This window comes from Pseudopipra pipra, chromosome 5 (genome assembly GCF_036250125.1).
Source record: "Pseudopipra pipra isolate bDixPip1 chromosome 5, bDixPip1.hap1, whole genome shotgun sequence".
Lineage (NCBI taxonomy): Eukaryota > Metazoa > Chordata > Aves > Passeriformes > Pipridae > Pseudopipra > Pseudopipra pipra.
The window spans coordinates 37,233,526-37,258,287 of record NC_087553.1 but is presented as its reverse complement, the minus strand read 5'-3'; the positions used below and the strand labels follow the sequence as shown (position 1 = coordinate 37,258,287).

General features: G+C 41.5%; 1 protein-coding gene across 1 annotated transcript; it reads right to left on the bottom strand.

Annotated features, from left to right (window-relative positions):
• On the bottom strand, positions 1 to 20,104 carry E2F7 (E2F transcription factor 7). Its single transcript, XM_064655613.1, has 12 exons — positions 19,817 to 20,104; positions 16,439 to 16,714; positions 14,352 to 14,520; positions 12,033 to 12,314; positions 11,248 to 11,406; positions 10,078 to 10,215; positions 9,096 to 9,290; positions 8,383 to 8,467; positions 7,274 to 7,793; positions 6,120 to 6,381; positions 4,479 to 4,903; positions 1 to 3,183 (listed from the first exon to the last, which is right to left on the bottom strand). The coding sequence occupies exons 1-12, from the start codon at positions 19,895 to 19,897 to the stop codon at positions 3,007 to 3,009; spliced, it is 2,769 nt and encodes a 922-aa protein (XP_064511683.1). The 5' UTR covers positions 19,898 to 20,104; the 3' UTR covers positions 1 to 3,006.
• Positions 20,105 to 24,762: the final 4,658 nt, after the last annotated feature.

Genomic DNA, 24,762 nt, shown 5'->3' with positions numbered 1-24,762 from the left:
TTTCAATTCCATTTTTTATTCTGTAAAAGTTTAATATTTTGCTAAAAGATAGTATAAAAAAATATTCAACCTGACAGTGTGATTGGAGTAAAGCTGTATGCAGATAGGTAAAAAGATAGCTAGAAAGCAGGAAAAGCAGGACATCTAATCACTGAAGAACAGTTATAAAAAGCAATAAAATTAATATCTACATTAAACTAGCAGTGCAAAGAAACAAACTGGAAGCAGCTTTACATTAAAAATACAGCTTTTTAAATACAGAAATAGCACCAATTTACAAAAGACAATCAGAAATGTAAACGTGGCAGATAGATTCAAGTATAAGTTATATGCTCATCCTCCTCAACAACTGTCTTGGGACAGAAAGGTTTCACAAACCCTGCAGAACATCCTGGGTACGCACTTCGCCTCAGTGCAAATACAAATTCTGCTTTTCCAAAGCTACTTTGCTGATGAGTTGTTCCTAGTTTATTTAACTTCTTAGCTTTCAGTGAAGGTAAAGATAGGAAAGGTAAACTCATTCCCTCGTGACCATAAACTCTTCGCCCTCACTGGTCTAGTTCAGCAGCTCAGGTACTGAAAGTAGCCTTGATCCCTTTGCTGCCCAACAGCTTTGGTGGTCCCACTCTATTTTAGTGAAAATTTTGCGTTGTCAAAACCAAGACAGCATATCAGCATCCTTCTTCTCCCAGACCCAAAATCTGCTTTCCCAAACATGACCCACAGAAGAGGGAGTCGATCCTCATTTCCAGACCTGCTGTATTTACAGAAACCCAAAACTAGAAGCAGAAATTGGAAACTGAAAATTCATTTTCAGTCCCTGCATTTTCAAGTATAATTAGGTTAGTTATGGCACACAGTAACATTACTGACAAAGAAAGGCAATTTTGGTGATGATGCTTCAACTGGAGCAAACAGCCAACACTAGCTCTAATGCTCCTCTCTGCACCCAGCTGCCATTTCACTAAAAGGCAGCACTGTACTAGAGGGAAAGAGAAAAGACAAGTTTGGAGAATCAGCACCCACCATGTCACCTGGAACCCTAGCAGCCTGTTTCCTGCCCCAACAGCAAGACATGCATGTTAGCAGAAGTGCAGGGGCAGCGCTGTGCTAATTACACACTCCTTTTCAAAGAATAATTAATCTAAGTGGGTGTTTTATTATTTCTTCTAAGAAGAAATAATCCAGAAGGAAAAACTGTAAACTTTCATAACTGTAGTGTCATTAAAATATAAAAAAATTAGCAGTCTGAAGATGTCTCTTTACCACCCCTGAAATTTTCTATGATAATTCCGCTATAGATTTTCTTTCAACAAGGGCTAACCAAACCCTCCTTAAAAAGCTGTTATTGGTCTATTCTAAGAAAAGGCCACATTACTCAAACTCTCAGCTTCACTAAAATTCTTTCTTAAATTTCATTTTCATAATACATTTCATTATAAAAATAAACCCCCCTCATCAAATCTCCAATCCTCAAACAAAGTCCTAGCCTCCCCTGACCTCAAAATAGTACATCCAACAGCATATCTACGCTTGGAAAATCAGTACCAGTACCAAAGAGAGAGCTGATCATGCTGGCCTTATGTTTGCTAAAAATCCAGAATAATGTGATGTCAAAGCAACACTTTCTGTCTTTTAAAAAGGAAACTGCACAAATTTAATTGCAGCTTGCTCTATAAGAGAAAACATACCCAAACATAAGAGCATTAACTCTTAAAATTATGTCCTATATTATTAATAGCACCATCCATTATTTGAGGACTCTGAATGTTAAGACTTTTCTTCCTCATTACCTTCTCCTAAGGCGTAAAGATAATTTTTTAAATTTTTTTTGTAGTAATTTCAAAATTTGAGGCTCCTGCTCTTTTCAGCTTCTTTTTATAGTTTAGACAGACAAGATCTCCCTTGTCTTCCCAATATGCTCAAATGCTCTATTAACTAGCTCAAATGCTAAGAAATTCCTGTAAGTGAAGAGTTAGGCACTTAAGCACATACCCCTTAAGTAGACAGCTAAGTAGGCACTTAGTAGACTCAGGTTAGACTGAATCTAATCATGTGGTTAATGACTTACCAGTGGTCCTTGGTCATAAAGTCTAGACTAGATATTTAAACAGGAGATGAAATCTTAGCACAGTCCTCTCAGTGGCTTGTCACTCAAATTATTCTGTCAAACCTATTTAAGGAATCAGGTTTTGTATTCTTTACATCTAACTTGCATATTTTGCTTAGAGTAGAAGTAAAAGAAAAATACAACCCAAGGACTAATAACAGTTCATTAACACAACTATAAAAATGTTAACATTCACAGTTATTTTGGTCTTAATATTTTTCATATGTATACATTCAATCATACTGTGTTATTATTAGGTTTTTCTAACCACAAGTGCTGGGCAAATTGTACAACAACCAACTGACATTCAAGTAATCCTACCCTGAGAAAATCTGTTATTCTGAAGCTGCAAAAATCCTTTTTTGCACTAATCCCACTCCAACATACAAAATAAATAGCAAGAGGCTGCACTGCGGAGGAAGGATTTGACAGATTGGAACCAAGGAAGCAGTTGCTCTCACAACTGCAGAAGTTTATCATTTTCACCACAGATTTACTCAGGGTAAGTAGAGTACATGCAAATAAAATGCTTACCCCAGATAAGTGCTAGACATCTCATTTAAAACCACAAATAAAGAACCCCTGGGGACCCCAAAATCTCTTTGCATCTCCTCACAGCAACAGAATTAAAATCCCAAATAAAATTTGATGCCCACAAGGCTGTGTGAAGCACAGAATCTGAATTCAAATCAGTACTGAAGGAACAATTCAGTAAAAGGATTTCAGTACCAAGGATGATTTGTGAAGAAGGTGGTTAACAGAACCAGTGGGTACATGGGGAAGCATGCTGAAAGGGGTGACATTTTAACGTGCTCCTCTTGCCAGGTAAGAGCTTGTTCTCTTATAATCAATACAGGGTCCTAAGCCAATCTGTCCACTCTTCGCAAAGACTGGCATTAGTCAGGGCTGGTACCAGAGATTTCCAGTCTCCTCTGCACAGAGCTGGCATTTCTGATCTGGTTGCCTTCATTTTTCTTCCATGCCACAGGGTCTCCAAGACTTCCAGGAGTTTTGAAAAATGCTTCATGATGTGCAGGACGAATGCTCTTGGGAGTGAGGGGAGTTGATGAAGGCTATTTGTGAAACAAAACCAAAGTGATTCAGCAGGGTTTTCTCAAAGCCTACATGCAAGCATGCAAACAGAGGACAGCTGGGAGACATTAATCCCTGTACCCTGCTACTAGAGAAAACCACTCACACATCCTTTCAGAAGCTCCACATGAAAAGCTATGGGCTTTGCCCCTGCTTTTTGTTCTGGAACTGTATGCCAGTACATCACTGCTAGAAGATGAAAGCCTCTATCTTATTTCCAACTTAAATGTTTTCATGATTAGTTCATATTCATTCATTCTTATGCCAATCTTGTCTTTTAGCTTAAATGGTTCTTTCCCTTCCCTGATGTTTTACTCACTTTTGTTATTTGTTAGCATCAAGAGAAATCAAAAATTAGTCTTCCAAACCCTGACCACTTCTGTTTTAGGTGCCACTCTACTGTAACCTCTAATGTTAGTATCTGTAATAAGATTGGCTGCCAACCAGTCTCTTATTACAGCCTTTTTCTAAAGCTCAAACAAGATAACAATAAAGTAATGTTCATAAAGCTTCCAAATGTTCAACCTGCTTGTCACTGCATTAGACAACAGGAAAACAAACCACTGATTTAAGAATGTAAGCTGAATTAGTGTCAAAATGTCACTGCTAATAGTTGTAAAGACCCAGGTAACACAGTGTGACTTGAGTGTTTTCTGTCACTCATTGTATTTCAGATAAATGAGTCCTCCTTCACTTTTGGATTTCTCATTTTTTTACCCAAGAGCCTGTTTCTATGGTAAATTTTTAAAAATATCTGTATAAAAAATATCAACAAACACCACAAGAATAGTTAGTTTCTCTCAGTTCTGATGCTGCTGTTACGTTTCCATTATGTAGTGAAGAGAGATCAGAATGGGGCTGAGGGGGTAACCCAGGACACTACTACCTGAAGAAGTGTTGCAGCCAGCTGACTCCTGAATTCTGACAAACAATCCTCCTATCCACCTAATGTGTTTCTGTAGCCATTGCATAACACGCAATGATAATGTCAAATGGGGAAAAAATACTGACTTAGATTTCTGGGGGATTTTAAAATTCTTGTAAGTTTTGAAACTAACCATAGATGTGCTATGCTGAGCTATGTCTTCAACACTGTCCCAAGCCCTGTGCCACTGCTACAGATGGACACACACAAACTAAGTAGAAGACACCAGCTCTCAGCGTGCCAGCTCACCACTCTGACACAGCAGCACCAGACTGTGGCACAAAGTGACTTCAGGCCCTGTGACCTGGCATGTGTCTTTCATCATCACTCCCTCACACCTTTCACTCTTACCTGCTGCAGCTTCAGAAGGGTCACTGGGTGCCCCACACACATGGGGGAGTCCAGTTTAACAGCACTGCAAGATCTTGTAAGCACAGGACTCAGGTGAAGAGCAGGGTGAGCTGGTTGCTGTAGATCCACAGAAGGGGCAGGTGAGACCTTGGGGGTGACCACTGCTGTGGTGCTTATAAAAACAGGGGTTGTTGATGCCAGGCTGGACATACTGCAATTCATGGAGGCACCAGCTGAGAATGAACCATCAGGAACTGGGGAAAGAGGACTGGTGAATGAGGGAGAACAGACGAGAGGGAAGGAACCCAAGGCTGCCGATGGCACCATGACACAGGGTACACTCAGAGAAGGTAACTGGTTCGAAGCCAGGCTTATGGCACCAGGGGCTTGGTTTGCAGAGAACAGGAAATTAAAACTGCTTAATCCTAAACCAAAGAGAGAGAAAACAAAGCATTAATACAGTTGACAAATTGAAAGTGAATTATTGTAACTTCATCCAGAATAGGAAAAAGGTGTGAAAATAAAGAAAAGTCTGACTAGGAAGTAAACTATGGCAAAAATAAAAAAAAATAAGGAAGAAAACTGTCACAAACGCCTGACTCTTCTGTCCAGCTGCTTTTCCTCACCTTCCTCCATCTCCCCCCCTACTGTTTGTTCGCTGTACCTGCATCCATTTACTTTGGTCATATTAAGTACCAACCACACACATCTTGCTGTTTTCTGCTTCTAACTTCAATTAAAAGCAACATCCTGGCTAAACAAACTCTTTTTTTCACTAACAGGAATCATATCCTCTGATATATGAAAACATATACGTTGCTTTTAACAAGAAAGAAACCCCAAACTAAACCAAACTCAACAGATGGGAGTCACCCACAAAGACAGACCAGAAAGACATTAATTTTTCTGAAAACAGCTGAAATACTGTGTTGAAACAGAAGCTGCTCTGGCTTCCAGTTTGTCTGACCTTCTAAAACACCAGGATCAGCATTTTCAAACTGACCATCTCCATCTAAGTCATATCCATAGACCCCACTTGGTGCCACAAGGGAATCAAATACTAATGCAGTGTCATGGCAATCTGCCACACATGTCCTATTCCAACAAAACAGTCTTTCACTGCACACAAACACAGACACAAACCATGGTGGACACAAAATTCTCTTGCAATATTTTCAGCTGCTTCCCTTCTATCCCTACAGTGTCCTAGAAGCAGGATTGGCTACACTTGCAGTGCCTTGGTTTTTGGGGGTTATCCTGAGGATGCATATTACAAGACAGTACAAAGTTTGTAGGTGACTAAATTCATCCACTCAGGGGAATGCTGCTGCTGTTTTGGCCACCGTACTGCCAAACCTAGACTTCCAGCTCCTCCGAGTTTTGAATGCTGGAGAAGTGTCCATTTTGCTGCCCACAATTCAAGCATGCAAAACTCACATTAATTATCTCTATTAATGTTTGAGAAAAATGCCTGTCTTTTCAGAGAAGCGGCAGTTCACATGACGTCAAGGTAGTTTAGAGCTATTAAACTACTACAGAGAACTGCTGTCAGGTTTTCTGTGCCCAATATAGACTTATTCACCCATTTGTAGGACACCATATTTGCTCAGTGAACAGATACAGAGGTTTGGCTGTCCTTACCAGTGGCAGGCTGAAAATAAAGATATTGTGGTTGGAAAGGTTGATTGGCATTTTCTTTAGAGATATGCTCATTTCCTGGAGGGGGTTCATCAGGGTCTGTGTTCTGAGATCGTTTTTGTTGCTCCTGACAATCTAAAGACTCCTTGCTTGCAGCCTCTGGAGCAGCAGGACTTGCGAGGTCAAGACGATAAGTTTCTAGATGTACAGCAGAGGGACAGCCATTTCCTGGGGTAGATTCAGCCCTGGGTGACTCAAAAGGCTTCTAAGAAAAAACAAAAGTGGAAACAAAGAGTCCAAACTGAAAAAACACAGTGCAATGCCTCTCATGCACCTTCCTCGCCTATGGAATAAAATGAGTATCTGCAAAGGAGCAGTACAAACTTGATTAGCAAATCACCAAGTTAGAAATTTTGATTGAGGGTTTGAAGAGCCATATTAGTGATGCCTGAGCCCTGTGCCCTTTGCTATAGTTCACTTTCAGTACTTGGAAACACTAGGTAAGAAATACCTGATCTCTGGGATTATTTTTTTATTGATAAGGAAAAACATTTGTTTCAAATGGTTTATATTGAACATTTAAATGGCTTATATGATACAGCCTTGAGCCTGACCCCTACTTTCAGTAGTTAAGAGAACCCTGAGACAGCTACACATCACCTTCACCATCATCTTTCTCTCATCAGTCTGCTGTGGGCAACACCAAACTTGAGAGAGAGGGACTCAGGCTGTAGAGTAGTGGGAAAGTACAAATAATATCTGCTATAGCTCAGCAGAATAAGCAATGCTGCTGCTGTCTGGGAAAGCCCAAGTTAACAGAGGAAGATGAGGAAGAATAGTTACATTGATTTCTTCCCCTCTGACACGCTGTTTTGTTCAAGACAACGATCAGGACACTGCTTCCAAAGAGCAGCTGAGTATCACATCACTAGGCAAAGCAATCACAGTCCATTTTCCCCTGGTAATGTGAAAATGTCTCCCAGTTAACGCCTGTACTCCCTGACACAGCTCCCTTACAACTTTCTTAACATGTGGGAGGCAGCATTTGTATCTCTAACAAGAGTGGTGTACTGAGTTTTCACTTCTGAAAACATTGTCTTAGGCAAAAGTCTTTCCTCACTATGAGAAAACCTAAGTGATAACGAAATTCACTTTACCTTGGGTACTACAAGTGAGAGGGGCAGATCACTCTGCTCCATAGTCTGCTTTTTAGCAGGTGGCTCTTCATCATCTGCAGGTGACGAGGGTGATGTGCACTTGTGGGAGCTGTGTTTTTTGCAGACAGCTGAAGGTACAGCAGGCTGAGCTTCGGCACTCCTGTCTCCCTTGTCTCCTGCAGTGGGGAGGGTCTCGCTCAAGTTATTTTCCAGAAGACCACCACACAACATAAAAAGGGATGAAGATGGGAAGCACAAGAAGGGTTGGCTGGGAATCAGGGTAGCTTTTCCATTTTCTGTTTTGGAAGCTGCAGGCATGGAAGGATGTGGAGCTTGGCTGCTGATGCCAATTGGTAGTGAGAGGCTTGGCACCTCTGTCTGAACCACAGGGAAAACAGCCTGAGGCAAAGGGTTAACACAAAAATCAGAGTCCCCAGGAACCGGAATAAGGGAGAAAGGTGAGGTTATGCTTGAGTTCCTTGCTGAATTTAGTATAGTTTCTGTGCCACAAGCTTTATTCCTAAAAAAAAACAGTAATGAAAAGAAGAAAAACATTTAGCCCAAAATTAAACCCCTATTTTATCCTTAGAAGCAAACAGGTACAATTTTGAACATAAATGTGGAAAAAGTTCCCCCCCAACCACTATTTTTACACAGTTTACAAGGAAGGTCACTTTTTATTATTCCTAATTACACAGAAGCAGACTTCTCTGGCTTTTGGTGGAACAATAATGCTTTTGGCTGCACTTGACTAGAGTCAATCATTCACAAATGAATTCAGATAAGGATAGGTGTAGAGAAGACAGATGAGAAACAGAGACGCTCTTCCACAGAATCATGATTTGCTCAGCCTATATAGACAACAGGTCAAAGGACATGACCTATATAAACATACATGATACAAAGAACTACAGAAGCGAAACAACAGTGGTGGTACAAGTACAAGTGGGTATAAAATGACCACAAAAAAACCTGCCATGCTGACACCTGTCAGTATTAAAATAGTAATAACGAGACTGTCTGGCAATTTTTTTATCTCTGGAATCTATCCTTAAACTAAACATGACAAGCACAAAGGTGAAACTGGACAAGAGTTAAGACCAACCTACCTAGTATCTTCCTCTATTTTCTGCCTGCAGACAGCTGCTAGATTTATCATTTTGGAACAATATTCATCTGAATTCACAATACCGTCTGAAAGAACAAAGAGGTATTCAGTTTACCAAGCGTATTTTGATACTGGCCATATAAAATAATTGCTATAATCTTTCAGTCCTGAGACATTTTTATAACATCCACTAATCACCTAGAGCCAGAACCTGCAAAACACTCAGAACTCTCAGTCCCGCTGGAGAGGTGTTCATCATCATCATTTCCTATAAGAGGGGACTGTGAAAAGCCCTGTAATTGCTTATCTTTTTCAACAACTATTCATTAGATTGTTATTGTAAAAATTCATTACATTAGGAACCATAAAATAAACAAGCATTTTGTGGCTAAAGAATCTTTATCTATGCCAAATTTTAACATAAGAAACTGTAGTATAGTTGCAGTTAGTAGAGAACAAAAATATTTACCAGAAAACCAACTGCAGATTTAAAACAATATGGCCCAGATTGACCTCATCTAACTTCAGGCACTTGACTGGAAGGTCTAAAAGACAAATCTCATCATCACATGGACAGTAGAAATATAGGTACCTCCCGGGAGTAATTCACATATTTAATTACACTGATTCAGCCAATCAAGCGTCTTAAATTGGTGGGCTGTCATTTGAGCAGATACAGTGGGACACAAAAGAACATGTTTCATTAGTAGTTACCTTGCCTCTCTTGATGTGGGCTGTTGGGCTCAGAGCTGACCTTCCTTCTGGTCCCTTCAAAAGGCTGTGCACCATTAAATGAAGCGTGACGCGTAAACCTTTGCTTTCCAGTAGAACAGATCTGATACTGGGCACAGGCTCCTCTCTCTGTCCCTGGCAGAGAATCAGATGTTGGGCTATGCCCTCTCAGCTCATCTGTAGGGACATAATTTTGTACAACAGTCCTTTAGGCAACACAGCTCATTTAGGCTTCTTCCACGTTACCAAACTTGGGCTTAAGGAAAGACATAACTTCCATACTATCTCAAACCCCACAACACTGAAACAGATTTAGAGCTCAGTAGGCACCAGTAGACAAGATAAGGGCTTCCCTCCTATCCATTCCATAGAGGCCAGGAGGAGAAAGGGTACTAAGATGGCATTAACATTATCCTTCACTTTTACTTGGTGCTGGCACTGGCCTGACCCAAATATCAAAGCCAAAGGGCTTCCCTTTGCTCTGGCTTCCAGACAAGAATCATCAGCTTACAGAGACGCTCTGTCCCACCGCCTCATTCTTTGCACTCAAACCTTTTGTACAAGGGTACAAAGCCAAGAAACAGCCCTGCTCTACCTTGGTAAGTCCCCTTACAAAGACAATAATTCACTGTATAATTGTTATGGAATTACTGAGATTTTGCAAATCAAAAAAGCTGTGGACCCAGATTTGAAGACATTGGCATTATCTGCCATTGCTCTACAATTCCTACAGTTATGCATATAGTTATCTAAGTCAGTAGACACAGTATCCTTCAACATCCCTCCACAGCCCCAGCTCTTGAGCGCAAAGTCTAATAAGGGCCAATGTTGAGCTGGCAGCAGTTAATAATCACAGGGTACACAATGAAAGCTGAGCCATTCTTTCCACATGGAAAGCAACCTTTACCACTTGGGAAGGGCCTGTCAAAGCAAAAAGAAAATAAGTGCAAGCTACACAAGTTACCAGTCTTTCCAGAGAATTCCACAGGCCCAATCCACTTGAAGGCTGGTTTGCGTCCTCGTTCCTCAGTGACGTGAACTTTCTTGATCAAGCCTAGGCTGGTGAGAACGTTGGCAATATCATACAGTCTTCGTACCTTTGCTAACAACAAAACACAGAAATAGTAAAGACAGTCAGGTTTCAATGGATACAGTGTATAAGTAATTTCATTCCAGAACATCACCACAGCTTTCACAAACGAGGTGGGTAAAATCAAATTGGGATGCACTTAGGCCACCTCCTATGAAGCCTGCCATGCCAGCTCCCACCTCATTGTCACTGCTGCTTCATATGCTTGCTGCTCAGGTTTAAGCTCATCTACCTCATTTCGATGGAAATAGGTTAGGGAGTGATTACACCAACAATTTTCCCAGAAAAGGCAGCTGCCTCCACGTGGGGTAAAGACAAGCTGGGGGCAAGAGGCACAAGAGTGCACAGCTGATCCAAAGAGGACACATGTCCACAATTTTTTAAAATTGTAACACATTCACAAAAATCTCTAGTAAACAACATCTTTGAGTTGACTATGATACCCACATGTTGCTCAGTTATACTCCTCACATTTCTCCTGATATTTGGGGTAGAATTTTAAGACTGAAGTGCAAGTACTTTATTTTAAAAGTACTTTAAAGACTTAAAAGTCTTTATCTTAGAAAAATTATTTACTAATGCTGAGTTTTTCCATGCCATCCAAGGGATCGAGGTACTAATCCCCACTAACTGAAAAGCAAAATACCATCCAGCTGTGAAAGACTTCTGGGGTAAAAAGGAGAAGTAGCACATTTCTGCAGAGAATTATTTCCATCAAATTAAACATTGTAGTTCAATAAGTTCTGAAACATCATTCAGAGCAATACAGGAAACAGGGTTTAAGTATGAAAGAAAAAATCAACCAAAAAAAAAAATATTTCCTTCATTCTGAAGCTAAAACTTGGGAGATACTTGTCAAAGTGACTCTTCCCCATATCAAGCTCTATTTTCACAAACTGAGACTTGCAATTAAAAAACCCCAAACCATACTTCAGCAAAAGATTCATGAGTCGCTCTTGCTGTTACTTCCTGGTGTCAATCCAAACATGCCCCTGTTTTCTTTACTCACTGATTGATTCATTTGCCTCTCATTAGGCAGCTTACTTTTAAATTTGCTGTGGTCCACTGTATCCTGGGTTTCTTCTATCAGTATCTTTGCTGCGATGTCCAGAGTGACTATCTTGGTCTTGGAGACAAGGAACAGCATGACAAACTTTTGGCTCATAATCCGCAATGACTTGTCCTTTCTGCTGTTTGCAGATGCTGTGTTACAAATAATACCCAAGCCTCTTAGCATATGTCATCCATCACAGCCATAAAACTAGTAAGTAGGTTTCTCACGCGCAAAAGGAGCAAAGTATTTACTTGTCAGGAAGCAGAAATCTTTTGAAAGGCAGCTGAGTAATGCAGACAGAAGTGTCTCTTCAAAAGGCAATAAAAATTGCAGAAATAGCTTCTAGAAAGTCAGATTCCAAGACTGATGTTATGCTACGTTACACAGTTTTGTGCCACTATAATTTCGTGACTCCAATGGACTTTGTACCTTAAACCATTATGTGTCACATGGGCAGCATGAAACAGTGGACAAATGAAGATGGCACCTTCTGGCAGGATAAAGTGTTTACTGTCAGGTACAGGTGAGTAAAGAACTAGAGTATCTAGTAGAAGTTCTGCCAGTTTGTAGCACAGAGGGAAAAATCTGTCTTGAGACCTATGTTAGGAACAAAATAGAAGGAAGAATTCTGCACCCTCCATGGTGAATTCAGAATCTTTTTGGGAAGGATAATTTTTTATTATTTAATTTAAATGCAAAGCAAGGGAAAAAGTCACATGGTAAACTGAGAAAAAGATTTGTGTCTCTGTATTATCACACTCAACAGTTATCTTACCAGAGCTGCAATCTGGTTCTGAAAAGTCCAGTAATGGTCTGTCTTGGGAATGAGGAATAGTTTCCTTTTTCCGTTCTCCAAATTTGTACTCTAAGTCCTGCTCCTTGTGCTGGAAGGTCATTACCTCTCCATACTGCAGCTCTCCTGCTTCCTGAAGCATTTTCAGAGTTTGGCTGAGGTTGTGCCGGCCATGCCAACAGTACTGGTTCTTGGCCACACGGCTAACCAAGTGCAATGACTCCAGGACATTCACTATATCATAAATTCGTCTCCGTTCAACTCCTGTTTTGGGGAGGAAAGACACAGATGATCATCAGATTTAATGTGCTGTTCAGCAGAAGCGAATAGAGAACTGGCTGTTCTCTAGTACTGAGTGTCCACAACACATTTTTCACTATTCATCTGGACACATCCATATTTGCACAATTAAGACCTGATTTATGTGTGGCCAGCCTTATTGTATGCTGCTCTTTGTCCATTTTCTTAACTTCTCATCCAGCCACGGCTTCAGTTTAAAGCACTTACACTGTGTTTAGAACTGACTGCAGTCTGCCCAGCCTTGCTCACTAAGACCTACCCAGACTGCCTTGAGGTTTTCAGAGCATTTTGGCCCTTCCTGACAGACAGCAAGCCTGTGTGTAACAGAGGGCAGTAAAGGGTCTGAGCCTGGCACTGACATGGTGTAGAGATAAAAGCCCCTCATATAGTGCGAGTATGGTCCTCCACTTGCGTTTCCAAGGGCACAATTACTTTTACTTGCTAAGCAAGTACCAAGCAAAGGAGCATTAAAAACTTCACAGAGTGCAAAGCAGTGTAGGATGTGACCCACTGTTCCCAAATGCAGCAGAAATGAGTCCTTGGTGCTGGCTGGTTCTACACCTATGGGAAATCTATGAAATATGCCCAACTTGAGTTCAGCCTGACTGATGTGAGCAAGGCTGGGGACCGCACAAGAACAGGTTGGTGGCTCTGCTCACTGTTCCAAGTACTCATGTCCCGTGCTGTTTGAAGCATGGCTGTTATATATAACACAGGGCACTATAAGCTGGTGGCATCATCTGAACCTGAAATGCCCTAACAGTTAACATCAGCAGAGCAGAACAAGCGCTAGTTAGGGAGAAAGGTTTTGAAAGACTTCCCTGTGGAATGCAAGGTCTTGATGCATCTGTTTACCCTTCTGGATAATATGGATAATACTTACCAGCCTCATATGAAAATTAGGTGAAACAATTTATGAGTATTTCTTAGAGTGTGGAAATCTTGGATTGAAACATACTCCGGAAAAACAAGAGTGCTACACATATCCTGGTGTTTTTCAGGCATCAGCATTTTTATAGCCCCCTTTTTGGCCTTTCCATAGTTCTTCAGTGAACAAAGCAATATACATTCATAGCAAAAGCTGTATCACAGCCATCATTTTTTACTCAGAGAGCAGCAACATGTGAGTAATTTTGTTGTCGCTGAGGCAAGTGGATACAAGCAAGCAAGGAAGGGAAAACAAAGGCAGAAGGACAAACGCCCCCTTCTGGGAGGCAAAATTCCCAACAATAAGTTTTAAAAGAAAGTTTCTACCATTTAGGAAAGCAAGGTAACATCACTTCCAACACAAAATAAAGAACTATTCATGTTCAGTTGTACAAGGCTGGAGCACAAGCATCGCATGCAAACACATAAAGGAGTAACTGCAAAATCCCAAAGAATAATTAATTTTAAAAGTAATTTAACTATTTACCTAATCTGAATTCTATCCTATTTCCACTTCCCATTACCAGGGCAAATAAATGAGTATTTCAAAGGCCTTTCTTAACAGAGTCATAGAAGACATCATTTAAACCTAAGATAACCTTGAGAACCATGAGATCTTGGAAGGCATAATGTCAGACATATTGCAGAAGTCAGGCAGTAAACCCAAATAATCTCCTACACCTAGTAGTTTCCAATCGTTTCCTCAAATGTTTCATTTTGACAAAATTTGTCGTTTATAAGTCCTCTTTCAGAGGTTTTTCAACTCTTGAGTCCTTCAGTGTTCAATAAATTGAATATTTAAGAAAGTAACAGAGTTGGTAAACAGCTGGAGGCAAGATCTGTCCAGTGAAAAGTACTATCAGAAAGCAGATTTCAAAATGGTAGCATTAACAAGCAGCCAAGACACTCAGGAATTTTAGGCATTTCCAGCTCTTGATTAGTATGATTAAAAGAGCATCCAGACCATAGCAAAGGCAGATTTTGAATGTAGTCTGTTAGAAGATTATCTTTGGAAGGCCCACCTGTTGGGTTACCCCAGGTGATCAGTTCCCCCATTTTTGCAGGTATACATACCAAGAACTGAAGCCACTTCATCCAAAGAAATGGTAGTTTTCTCTGTTGACAATGGATAATTTGGATAGCGAGCTAGAAACTTTTGGCACAAAAGTCCTAAGCTTTTCTGTTTTCTGCTGGGCCTCTGCTTTTCAAATTCATCAACCGTGGTGTCGTCTACTATATCATACTGTTAAAAAATAAATGTTAACCCTTTAGTGCAGAGCTTTAAAAGCAAGACGTAGTCAAGCAAGACATATTTCAGATGCTAGCAATATTTAAGCTCAGATTTTCTATTAAGGAAAAAAACCATGTACTTCTTGCAAGCACAGAGCGCTTGGGTGACACACAAGCTCTTTTTAATTCATCACACAAGATATCTACAGAAAAACTCTTATCTGCACTATCATGAAATAACGGTCATGCATAAGGAAAAAAACCAGTAATATCAAAAACCCAAGACTCGCAGACGGTAAGATCCTACTTGAAAAGAGTACTTCTTTTTGAGAGGAGAAGGAATATTCCCTCAAACAATTCTGGATCTAATAAACCAGAAGATGCAGAAGACATCAGAGAGTTCCTGCAAAACCTCTTTCAAAAGCTTTTGCTGCCCTTCACAGTGACTTTATCACTTTAAGAAACCAGTGATTGGGGAAGGGTTGGGGGTACAATGCTAAGAGACTATAAAAGGCACTACCTGGTCTTTGAACCTTAAACTCAGTCAAACTGTTACGTTAAGGAATTCTGTAAGATGGTCTGAATATGGTCTTTCTGTCCCTGAAGTGACAAAAAAAAAAACCCCTAACCAACAAAACTGCGATGCCAAGAATGTACGAAGAGGTATGTTTATTTATCACAAAATGAGAATGATGGAGGGTTTTTCTGGTAACCTTGGGGTTTTCTTCTGTTTCAAAAATGGGAAAATAAGTTTTGCCCTCTGGCAAAGAAAAGCTGAGGATGGTGGCCACATTTCCTTGTGTATGGGATCTCAAACTGTCCTTTGCTAGTGACTAAGTGACCCTGTGGCAGGCTGTTGCTCTGATAGAATTCTTTGAGTTTTATATGGTATCAAAATAGTAGTATTCTTACAGTAACACTTCTACTTCTTTTATAAGTTACCTTTCTAAGCGAAGAAGATTATTAAGTGTAACTTCAATTAACTAGAAAATATTTGAACTCTTTATAGTAGTCACCCCAAAAATGCTGTGTGATCTTAGCAGCTTGGAGTGGTAATGAAGTAATCTTTAACATCAACTATTTTTTACTTACTGGATGCTATGTTAGGAATGATCTTTCGTTATGACCATGCAGAATTCTCTAGACTACTGTAATCACTGTACTTGCTGTAAAACTACACTTCCAGTGTGATCTGTGGCCTATCAAACGATGCTTCTCAGTAGGAGGACCCTCGAACTATTTTCCTGTCACTGAAATCACCAGGGAAGGGTATTATACAGGAAATAATCCAGGACAGGGAAAGTAGTGGTTGCAACAAAAAAAAAGAGTACGAAGGAAGAAAACTGTAATGATGCTTACTACAACCTGACATCATTTTCTCCAGGGACAGACTTCCCAAAGTGAGGACAAGGATCAACACCTGCATTGCCCAAGTCTCGGCAAGTAAAAATCTTCCTAACACTTGACCACTAGTCTGGGGGCTGGGGTGGAAGGAGAGAGAAAGGTTTCAGCTGACCACTTTGCAGGGTTGTTGTGGACAAGGTATAAGACTTGAAAAGCATGCTCTTCCATTGTTGAATTTATTTTTGAAAATGATGCCTGTTTAAAACTGATCTGGCAATTTACTTTCCAATGTGGTTCAGAAGTACTAGGGAAAATGGAACATTTAAACTCTACTTCCTTCACTGTCCTTTTAAGTAGTATTCAGGCTCTTGAGGGGTCTCAGGTCAGTTACTAGTAAGACAGTTGCTTTTAATCTTTTGATGTCCTACTGCTCAGCCAGTGCTGTGTAGGCAACTGTCCTTGGGAGTGTCTTATAATTCTGCAGTTTTCCATAGGGAGCAAAGGATTGCTTGGAAGAAAACTGAGGAACAATTTAAGGAAGGTCTGATTCCTAACTGAACATAAGGTAATTGTGTTCTGAGTCTCACCTGTAATGAATCCGGCGTGTCACTCTGCTCACTGTTTTCTATGGGTCTGAAGAGCTCTTTTTTCTTCTCTCTGTCCCTCATGTCAGGGCTAGCAGCACTAACAAGCATCTTCAGGTTAGCAGTAGGGGTCCAGGGATCAGGCTGAGGTCTGTCAATGATCTTAACAGGTGTAATTGGATTTCTTTCCGGCGTGCAGGCTTTTTGCTTCGATAGATCAATTGGTTCATTCTTAATTGGAGTCTTTGGGGCCATCCTGGATCGATCAAATATGTTTTCCTATTAAAAACAAAGTTCTTTAGACACAACAGGAAACATTCCAACAATCAATTTCACCGTTCTTATGAAGGTAATTGTAGTGACTCATGCCTTGATACTCATAGATATATTTAGCACAGTTCTTCTGCCTTTGTTGGAAGTGGTAAAATATTCTACATGCTGCTGTACTGCAGGAAGTGTATATGAGATACTGCCTTGAAATACAGAACTGGAGGTCAACGAATGCAATTTGTGGCCTATTAGGCTTTTAAACTCTGACTGTTATTACAAGACATCATTGCCCACAAACATAAATCACCAAATCGCAGCAAAACTGAAATAATGCACTGTTCATATTACACTTATCAAGAAAACACACTATTCTGTTTGAAAGGTCCCTAGTTAAAAGCCATGCTGGGGATGCAGCTCAAACTGTCATAAAATGTCAAACTGAAATGGATGTAACTTTACGTGCAAGTGAGAAAAGTTTTGCATCTGCACTGTCTGCTGCTCAAAGAAACAAAGAAAATCTTCATAACTGTTCCTTGACTACAGCTAAGAGCTGCTAGAAGGAAAAGTCTAATTCATCAGCTGATCTTTATCATTCCCTGAATGAAGCTCAACTCCTTCCAGTCCCTAGCTGCAATCAAACTTTTTTCATATTTCCTCTTTGGATCCAATTTTACCCCTTTCTCTTATTTCAAGAATTATCACTACAGATCAACTCATTTCAAGGGGCTGACTGAAGGAAGCATCAGTGGTATCCTTAAGCTGAGATCTGTTTTTTGAGCAACAAGAAACACTACTTCACTCTAGCCTATTAGTGTAAATAGCTAATGAAGATTCAAGGAATTAAGTAAAGAGGATGGCTTTCTTTGCAGGATATCAAAAACTGTGACCTAAATATCCTAAGCCTGGTACAGAACAGGACTTCCAGAAATACCCATGCAGAAAGTTGCACTGTTTCTTCTTGCCCAGGGAAATCAATGTTCTGTTTAGATAGTTCAGATATCACTTAATTCCTCTCAATACCCTATAAACAGGACACTGTTTTCTGGAACTCTAGCTAAGATTGTTCAGTGGTTTCTAGATTTAGAATGCACCTTGAGTGAAGTGAGACAGAAAGCAAACTGAACAGACTATTATCAGAAACCTAGAAGAGCTTATAATTTGCTGTAATGGGCAATGAAGCCTTTGAAATCACAGCAAACTGCTTTTAATCTAAAATTCACGTTTGAAGTTATTAACTCTTCAGTGTAACTGTGGCTTTTTGGTCTCAAATTGAGCAAGTCTTTCTGTTCAGATTAAGATGACTGCTTCATTTTTTTCAAAATTAGTTTTAAAAGTCTAACATGACAAGTTTGAGGCTGGATATTTTGTGCTGCAACAAATCCAACTCAGAAATGGCAAAAAAGCCAATTAATATTAAATATTAAGTTATACTGGTTTGCTGCAAGAAGTTTCCTAAGTTTTGCCTTTTCTTTGAAATACTTTAACTATTCACTAGCTGAAATAGATATTTAAATAGGTGATGCCAAAAATCATCCTAACAGGTACAGTCTAGCTAGAAAGGAGAAAAAAGTTTTAGTAACAATTGAAACTGGCTTTTACTAGGAGCAGTTTTGTAGCATTCAAACTGGAAAGAAATTTGGCACATCAAAAGCACTGTTCTCTGAGCACTGATGAAGAGCACTTCTGCATATGTTCATCTATGAATGACCCAAAAGGATATAATAAATACATCTCATTTTACAATTAACAGTCAGCCAGTTGTAACTTACTATACTGTGATAACTAGGGGTCAGTTTAGAGGCCATGGTACCTCTTAGAATGTATGTTCACATCATGATGGCACTCAATATATTCTCGCAATTTCACGTTTGGCAGTGAATCAACACTTAAGGAATGGAGAAAGTCTACCTTCCCCTCAAGTTCCTGTTCACTGTCGCTAGTGGTAATGGAACTGCAGTGGGGGCAACTGAAACCTCAAATTTTCATGTTTGAGCAAATATCACAGTGAAAAAAGTAGTGGCTCTACATGAGAAGCATGTCTACTCCTTTTCAGATCTTTATTTCCTACTATCATGATTACCTACTAAGGTAAGAAACACTTTTACCCTCTCTCCCTTTTTTTTTCAGTAGCTGCAATGCTACACTATCTCCATCCATCTGTATCACACAAAACTGCAAGGGCAGTTGGTGGAAGTATGAGATTGACCTTGATCCAAGCAGAGATAGCTTACGATTACAAGACGACTGGAAAGGCTTAATGAACTTACTACGTAAGCAAGAATTCAAACAAATCTGAGATAACAGGAGTGGAATCTGACAAGAACTACACAATCTTTGGAGGACTCAGACTGAGCATGGACAGCAGGTCATGAATTGCGTCTAGTTCAGGAGACATTACTGAGCAAGGTTATCCCCAAGACTAGATATCTTGTCTCCTGGCTGGTGAGGCAGGAGGGGAACAATGAGCTTGTTTCTCCTGAGTGGCCCCTACTCAGCCTCTTGACTTGAGAACACGGCTTTATGTATACAGACCAGAAGGCAAGCAGAGTGGACATGTGCATATGCACAGCCAAAGTGGTGCTAAATAACAGGACCATACAATTCCCATGTCAAGTTAGGGCTGGTGTTTCTTACCTTTAGAATGGTGAGTTTCTACAAGAGCCCACCACCTTTCCACATGGTAGTCATTGGGATGCTTGAGATCACTTAGTGAGTTTGACTTAGGTGAAAGCTAAAGTGTGTTTCCCTAGGAGTTAGTACCAGAGTGCAATAACTTCACTTACTGACAAGGGTGGCATGACTCGGAGTTCTTTCACTGGATTGTCCCTTTATCTTTAGAGTAGCGTTGGACACCCCAGTGCTCCAAGTGCTCACAGGTAAGATGCTGCTGTGCAGACCAGCATAGCAGGGCAGAGTAGGTCCGATGGGCAAACCCCAAACGCTGCCCAGGGGAGCGAGAGGAGCCCGAGCCAGGGCCCGAGCCATCTCCCAGCCTCCTGGATCGCCCGCCGGTCCCGCCGCCCTCCTTCCCTCCATCCCTCCCTCCTCTCCGCACACTGCCCGGGCCGGCGCGGGGCACCGACCGGCCCGTGCCCGCGCCCGTCCGCTCACCTTCTGGGCCGCTTCGGCGCGGCCCCGCCGCCCCGGCCGGACGCTCGCCAGATCCCGCAGCGCCAGGACGCTCACCTCCATCTGCAAAGCGAGAAGGCGCCCTTAGCCCGGCCCTTGTGAGGAGCCGCTCCCGTCCCCGGCGGGACGCGAGGGAGCGCGGAGCCGGGGCTGCGCTCCTGGGCAGTCGGGCAGGGAGGGGGAATGAGGGAAGGGGAATGAGGGAGGGCTGGGAGTCTCCGCGGGCTCCGCGCCCTCACCGCGGCCGGAGCCGGGGCGCGCGGGGGGCGCGCAGCTGTGCCGCTCCCGCCAGGCGCCCTCAGACATCGCTTTACAATCCGGCCAATCAGGCGCGGCCGCCGGGGAGCCCCGGCCGCGCCGCCGGCCAATCAGCGCGCGGGCGGGCGGTGCGCGGCGTCGGGCGCGCGGGACGGGGCTCCCGCCCGCGCGGGGCCGTTTCGCTCCTTTTCTTGGCGCTGCCCGCCCTCCCCCGCGCGCGCCCTTCCCGCCGCCGGCCCCCGCGCCGGGCGGGAAAGGGGCGGCGGGCGTCTGTGCCATGGGGAGCCGGGCTGGCTCCTGCCCGGTGCCTCCGGATCCGTCCGTAAATTTGAGAGAGGGCACCAAGGGCTGAGCCAGCGGCAGGCGGGTGCAGCCTCGGTCGCCCGGTCACCGGCTCGCAGAAAGCGGCGCGTGGGTGTCCGCGCCGGGGCAGCTCCGCAGCCCGGGCTGTGGTCGTGCGGCACAGCAGCCTTGGGCAGCCCGGACAGGCTGTGATCCTCCACGACAGCCCCTGAAACGAGCCTGCTGCCCGGAAGGTAAAGCGAGCAGGCGCCATGGGTAGCGGTCTGGACACAAGAGACTTTTCGCTTTCTCCTCATATCAGCCTGCTCTGTGGTTTTCCCTCCCTTGGTACCTCGCAGCCTACCGACATAAGGGAAGAACTGGGAGAGAACCTTGTCCGAAGTTAACACATCAAATCCTGGCAGCCTGTGGAGCTGTGCAGTGATGAGTTTTCAGTTGTATCTGTTTTGACTATGCAGACAATATTAAAAAAAAGGATAGGAAATTGTCAAAATCAAGCTTTCTACTGTGCAGAACTACTTCAGACTTGAAAGTGATTGCTCTTAGCTTGAGACACTTTCTTGAGACACTTTCTTGAGAAATTTGCTTTGTGCAGTGTAATTAACTTTGCTTTTTAAAGTGAGTTTGTACTTAAGTTTTTTTTGTTTTGTTTTGTTATGATAATGGCAGACATGCAGTTGCATTATTCCTGTCTTGTTATGTTGTGGGAGGGTTTCCTTCTCAATAGTTCATGAGTTAGTAATGAGTTGTCACAGAAGAAAAAATCCAATGCACAGTTCTGACTATAAAAATACTAATTTGGTAATTTTTGAGGAACATACAAACTTTCTTTTCAATAGGGATGTAGAAAACAGACAGATACTAAATCTCTTGCATTAACTGTAATTTATTTGCTTTTAATGTACTCTCATTTATTTCTTTTCAGCAAGTTCCAGTATACCGCAGTTTGCTGAAGAGATTGAAATATAAACTCTAAAAGAACCTCTTTTTATAAAAAAACCCCACAAAACAACCAAAAACTATACAAAAAAGCCCTTCAAACTTTTTAAGCCTTAGTCTTCCTATTGTCTCATCATCATCCTCATCATCATGGCTAGGCTTCACAAGTGAAGATTTGGGGAGGGCTCTACCCACGTTTGTTACAAGCGCGCTGGTGGCTAAAAAGGCCAATACGAGACAGGCATGTCCGGTTGCAAAAGGCACAGCAGAAAAACTCCTTAGGTGGTATATTCTGCAAGACACAGTTCTTTCTGCGTTGTCTTCTCAGGAGTGATCCTGTGTGCTTTCCTATTGTCTAGAGGAACATTAATTACGTAACTGCAAAGTATGTATCTTAGTAGGTATTTGCAGATACGTAGAAAGAGACATTTCCAAGGTGTAAACTATTACTGCTGCTGTCACTCACAGGAGCTCTGAAAACAGACTCATGAGAATTGTAAGATATGCAGAGTCATGGAAAATCTGAACAAGTACCTTGCCTTGCGGACGTGCCCAGGCATGCACTCTAGGCTGAGGTAAAGAAGTTGAGAAGTGAGTTTAGCAGCTAAGTTGCTTGCGTGCTGAAGTCCCAGTGATAGGCAATTGCCATCTGGCCCCTTTAGTCATCTACTTAAACTAAAGTGACATAGAAAAATACGTTCTCAGATCCTTATCTTAGATCTGTCACAGGAATTGTGTATCCATTGTCAATCACACCTATTATAAGGTATTACAGGCAGAAAATTTAATAGGTCTAACTGCATCTGCAGCTCTAGCACAGAGACTTTCTGGTTAAGACTTTAATGGTGCTTAGGACCTTAATATTTGAGTCACTTGCTGAAGTATCATGGCAAGTGCATGTAGAAGGTCATTTGATCATTACAATGATTGCTTCTGGCCTTTGAAATCTGGTAATTTATAAGCCATTAATCAAAATATCCCTATGTTGGCATGAGACCTGTGAGGCCTAAGTCCTAATACCTGTCAACATCAACTACAGGCAATGTGTAGGCAATGGGGCACATTCTGCTTGAGATATTACTGACTGGAATGGATCTGGGGCCTTAAATGACACTCAAGACTTGTGACTTTTCTTACTTTAGGTTAAGGATGCCTCTGAATGTAAATTGTGTTACTATTAAAGCTCTACAAGTCCTCAAGGGAGAACTAATTTGAATCAAGTTTGACACCTTCATTTAATTTTGCTATGGTTTTACACGCACAGTATTCCTGGCAGCAGAACCATGTACTGCTTGAAGGACGCTGGCTGAAATTTGTGTAATGGCTGTTCTGGAAAAGCCGTGATCTGTTGACGATGAGACGAGTGAGTCAGATCTCTGATGGGCTGGAAGCTTGTTAAGTGAAAATCATCTCCAGAAGGTGTTGTGGAGCTCAGCATGAGGATGAGAAGCAAAAAAGCAGAGTTAGAGGGTGAGAGGCGTCACTTCTGTGCTTAAGGGGGATGCTGGAGCCCACTCTGGCACTGGGTACAGTAAGGCGTATGAGTCACATACATAGACTAAGGTGGGAGAAGTGAGACATTGCACCACATGGGCAGCTGTGGGACCTGCAGTGGGTGTGCAGGGACACTGGGTGCTGGTTTAGTCTGAGGAAATCGTGAGTATTTAGCCTGGAGAAGCTCCTTTCATGGAAGGTATTGGCAATGATTTGGATTCTTCTGTATAGGAATTCTTCTGTAATATGGAAGCAAGAATTTTCAGAATTAACATATTAATATGAAGCTGTTACAAAAAGTGAAGAACATATATAAAATAAAAATATATTTTGCTATTTTTTATATAATTTTATATAAAAATATATTTGCTAAGCAATGCCAATCTTTTCCATAAGATGAATACACAGTATTGTAATGCATTTATTCTTTGTTCAGTGAAATAAACAAAAATCCAGACCTCTGATAGTGAAATGCAAACTCTAACTGGTAAACTTGTGAGTTAATCACAACAAAACTATGACACTACATTTCCTTTTCTATCTGTAGGAGCTGAAAGAAGGTAGCTGATTATCAGATAAGATTAATTGTTGCAGCCATACACATATATCATAATATGCTCCAAGATGATTTGTACATCTATCTCTATATGCACAGGTAATCTACTACAACTGGCAGGAATAAATTAACAAATTGACTACTAAATTTAAGCTCAATGCCTGTTCTTGAAGGATTTTTTATATAATTTTTTTACAGGACCAAAAACCACTATCTGATTATTTATGATTTTGAATGAATGATACATGGGCTAATTATATATATTTTATTTAACATGAATATTATTAAAAATTAAGCATTCTCATTTATTTCTTTCTATTTGTTTCTAGACTTGAAAATACAGTATTTTGTGCAAGGTAGCAATGAAGGTGCCAATTCTTTGTGATAGAAAGGCAATAACTTTGGCAGAGGAAATGGATAAAACCAAATCATATCAATGTGTTCAGCAGTACTTTTCATCTTGGAATAGAAAATAGTTTTTAAAGTCTTTAAACCTGTATGACTTCTTGTAATGCAAAAAATGATGGGCTAAAGACCCAATATTTCTTATCTTTTCTCTCCTCTTCCCAGCTGCCTTTTTCTATGCACTCAGTCATGATGGAAAATTATATTTCTCTGTCTGTTTTGGCTGATATTTGAAATTTCAGCTCAACAGCTAGGAGTGAGGAAGAGACAGATCCCCATACAGATCAAATTATGAGCCTTTATTTCTATTAAAAGCCAGATTGAGTCACCCGGTGGCTGAGTCATCAGGGAATCTGTACGCCAGTGCTATCATCAGTGAAGGTAGTGGCATGCCTGGTGTCTGTTGCTGCTTGTTTCCCAAGCTTCTGCTGGCTTAGGTATCATCTCCTCCCTGCAGCAGCTTGGAAGTTATCACCCTTCAAGGACCTCAGGCTGCCTGGGGCTAGGTGTGTTCTGCACTGGCATGGGCACTTGACATTCAAGAACAGCCAGAAGAGGTTGCATCAGGAGTGATTCTATGGACATGTGGCATCAGTAGCTGTGGCTAAAATACAGAAGCAGGACTGGGAGTGGGACCTGGACCCAGCAAGGCCCTTCTCCCACCACTGTGCTTTTAAAGTTTGCATTCACTATGATGCAGAGCCCCCACTCTGAGAGGAGGGACAAGTAAACTACAGCTGGGTGGCTCAGTTAAATGACAGGTAAGATATGTACATTGAAAACCATTCCAATAGAGGAAGGCATTGAATGAGTCTCCCATTTTCTGAGTGCTGTAGTTGCTTAACTGCTCTACCAGTATCACTGCTTTGTCCCTTGGCTCTGTCTTATCTATAAAAATAGTAGGTGATATCCCTGGACTCAAATCAAGGAAGGCGCTGATGATGCTTAACCTGAGGCTGCAAGTTGGTAGAAG

Excerpts from the sequence above, each read along its gene's own strand:
- E2F7 (XM_064655613.1), bottom strand. The coding sequence starts at position 19,897 with ATGGAGGTGAGCGTCCTGGCGCTGCGGGATCTGGCGAGCGTCCGGCCG. Across the intron at positions 12,315-14,351 it reads TGAAGTGGCTTCAGTTCTTG|GAGTTGAACGGAGACGAATT; the intron begins GTATGTATACCT and ends TCCCCAAAACAG. Across the intron at positions 11,407-12,032 it reads AGAACCAGATTGCAGCTCTG|CATCTGCAAACAGCAGAAAG; the intron begins GTAAGATAACTG and ends TTTGTAACACAG.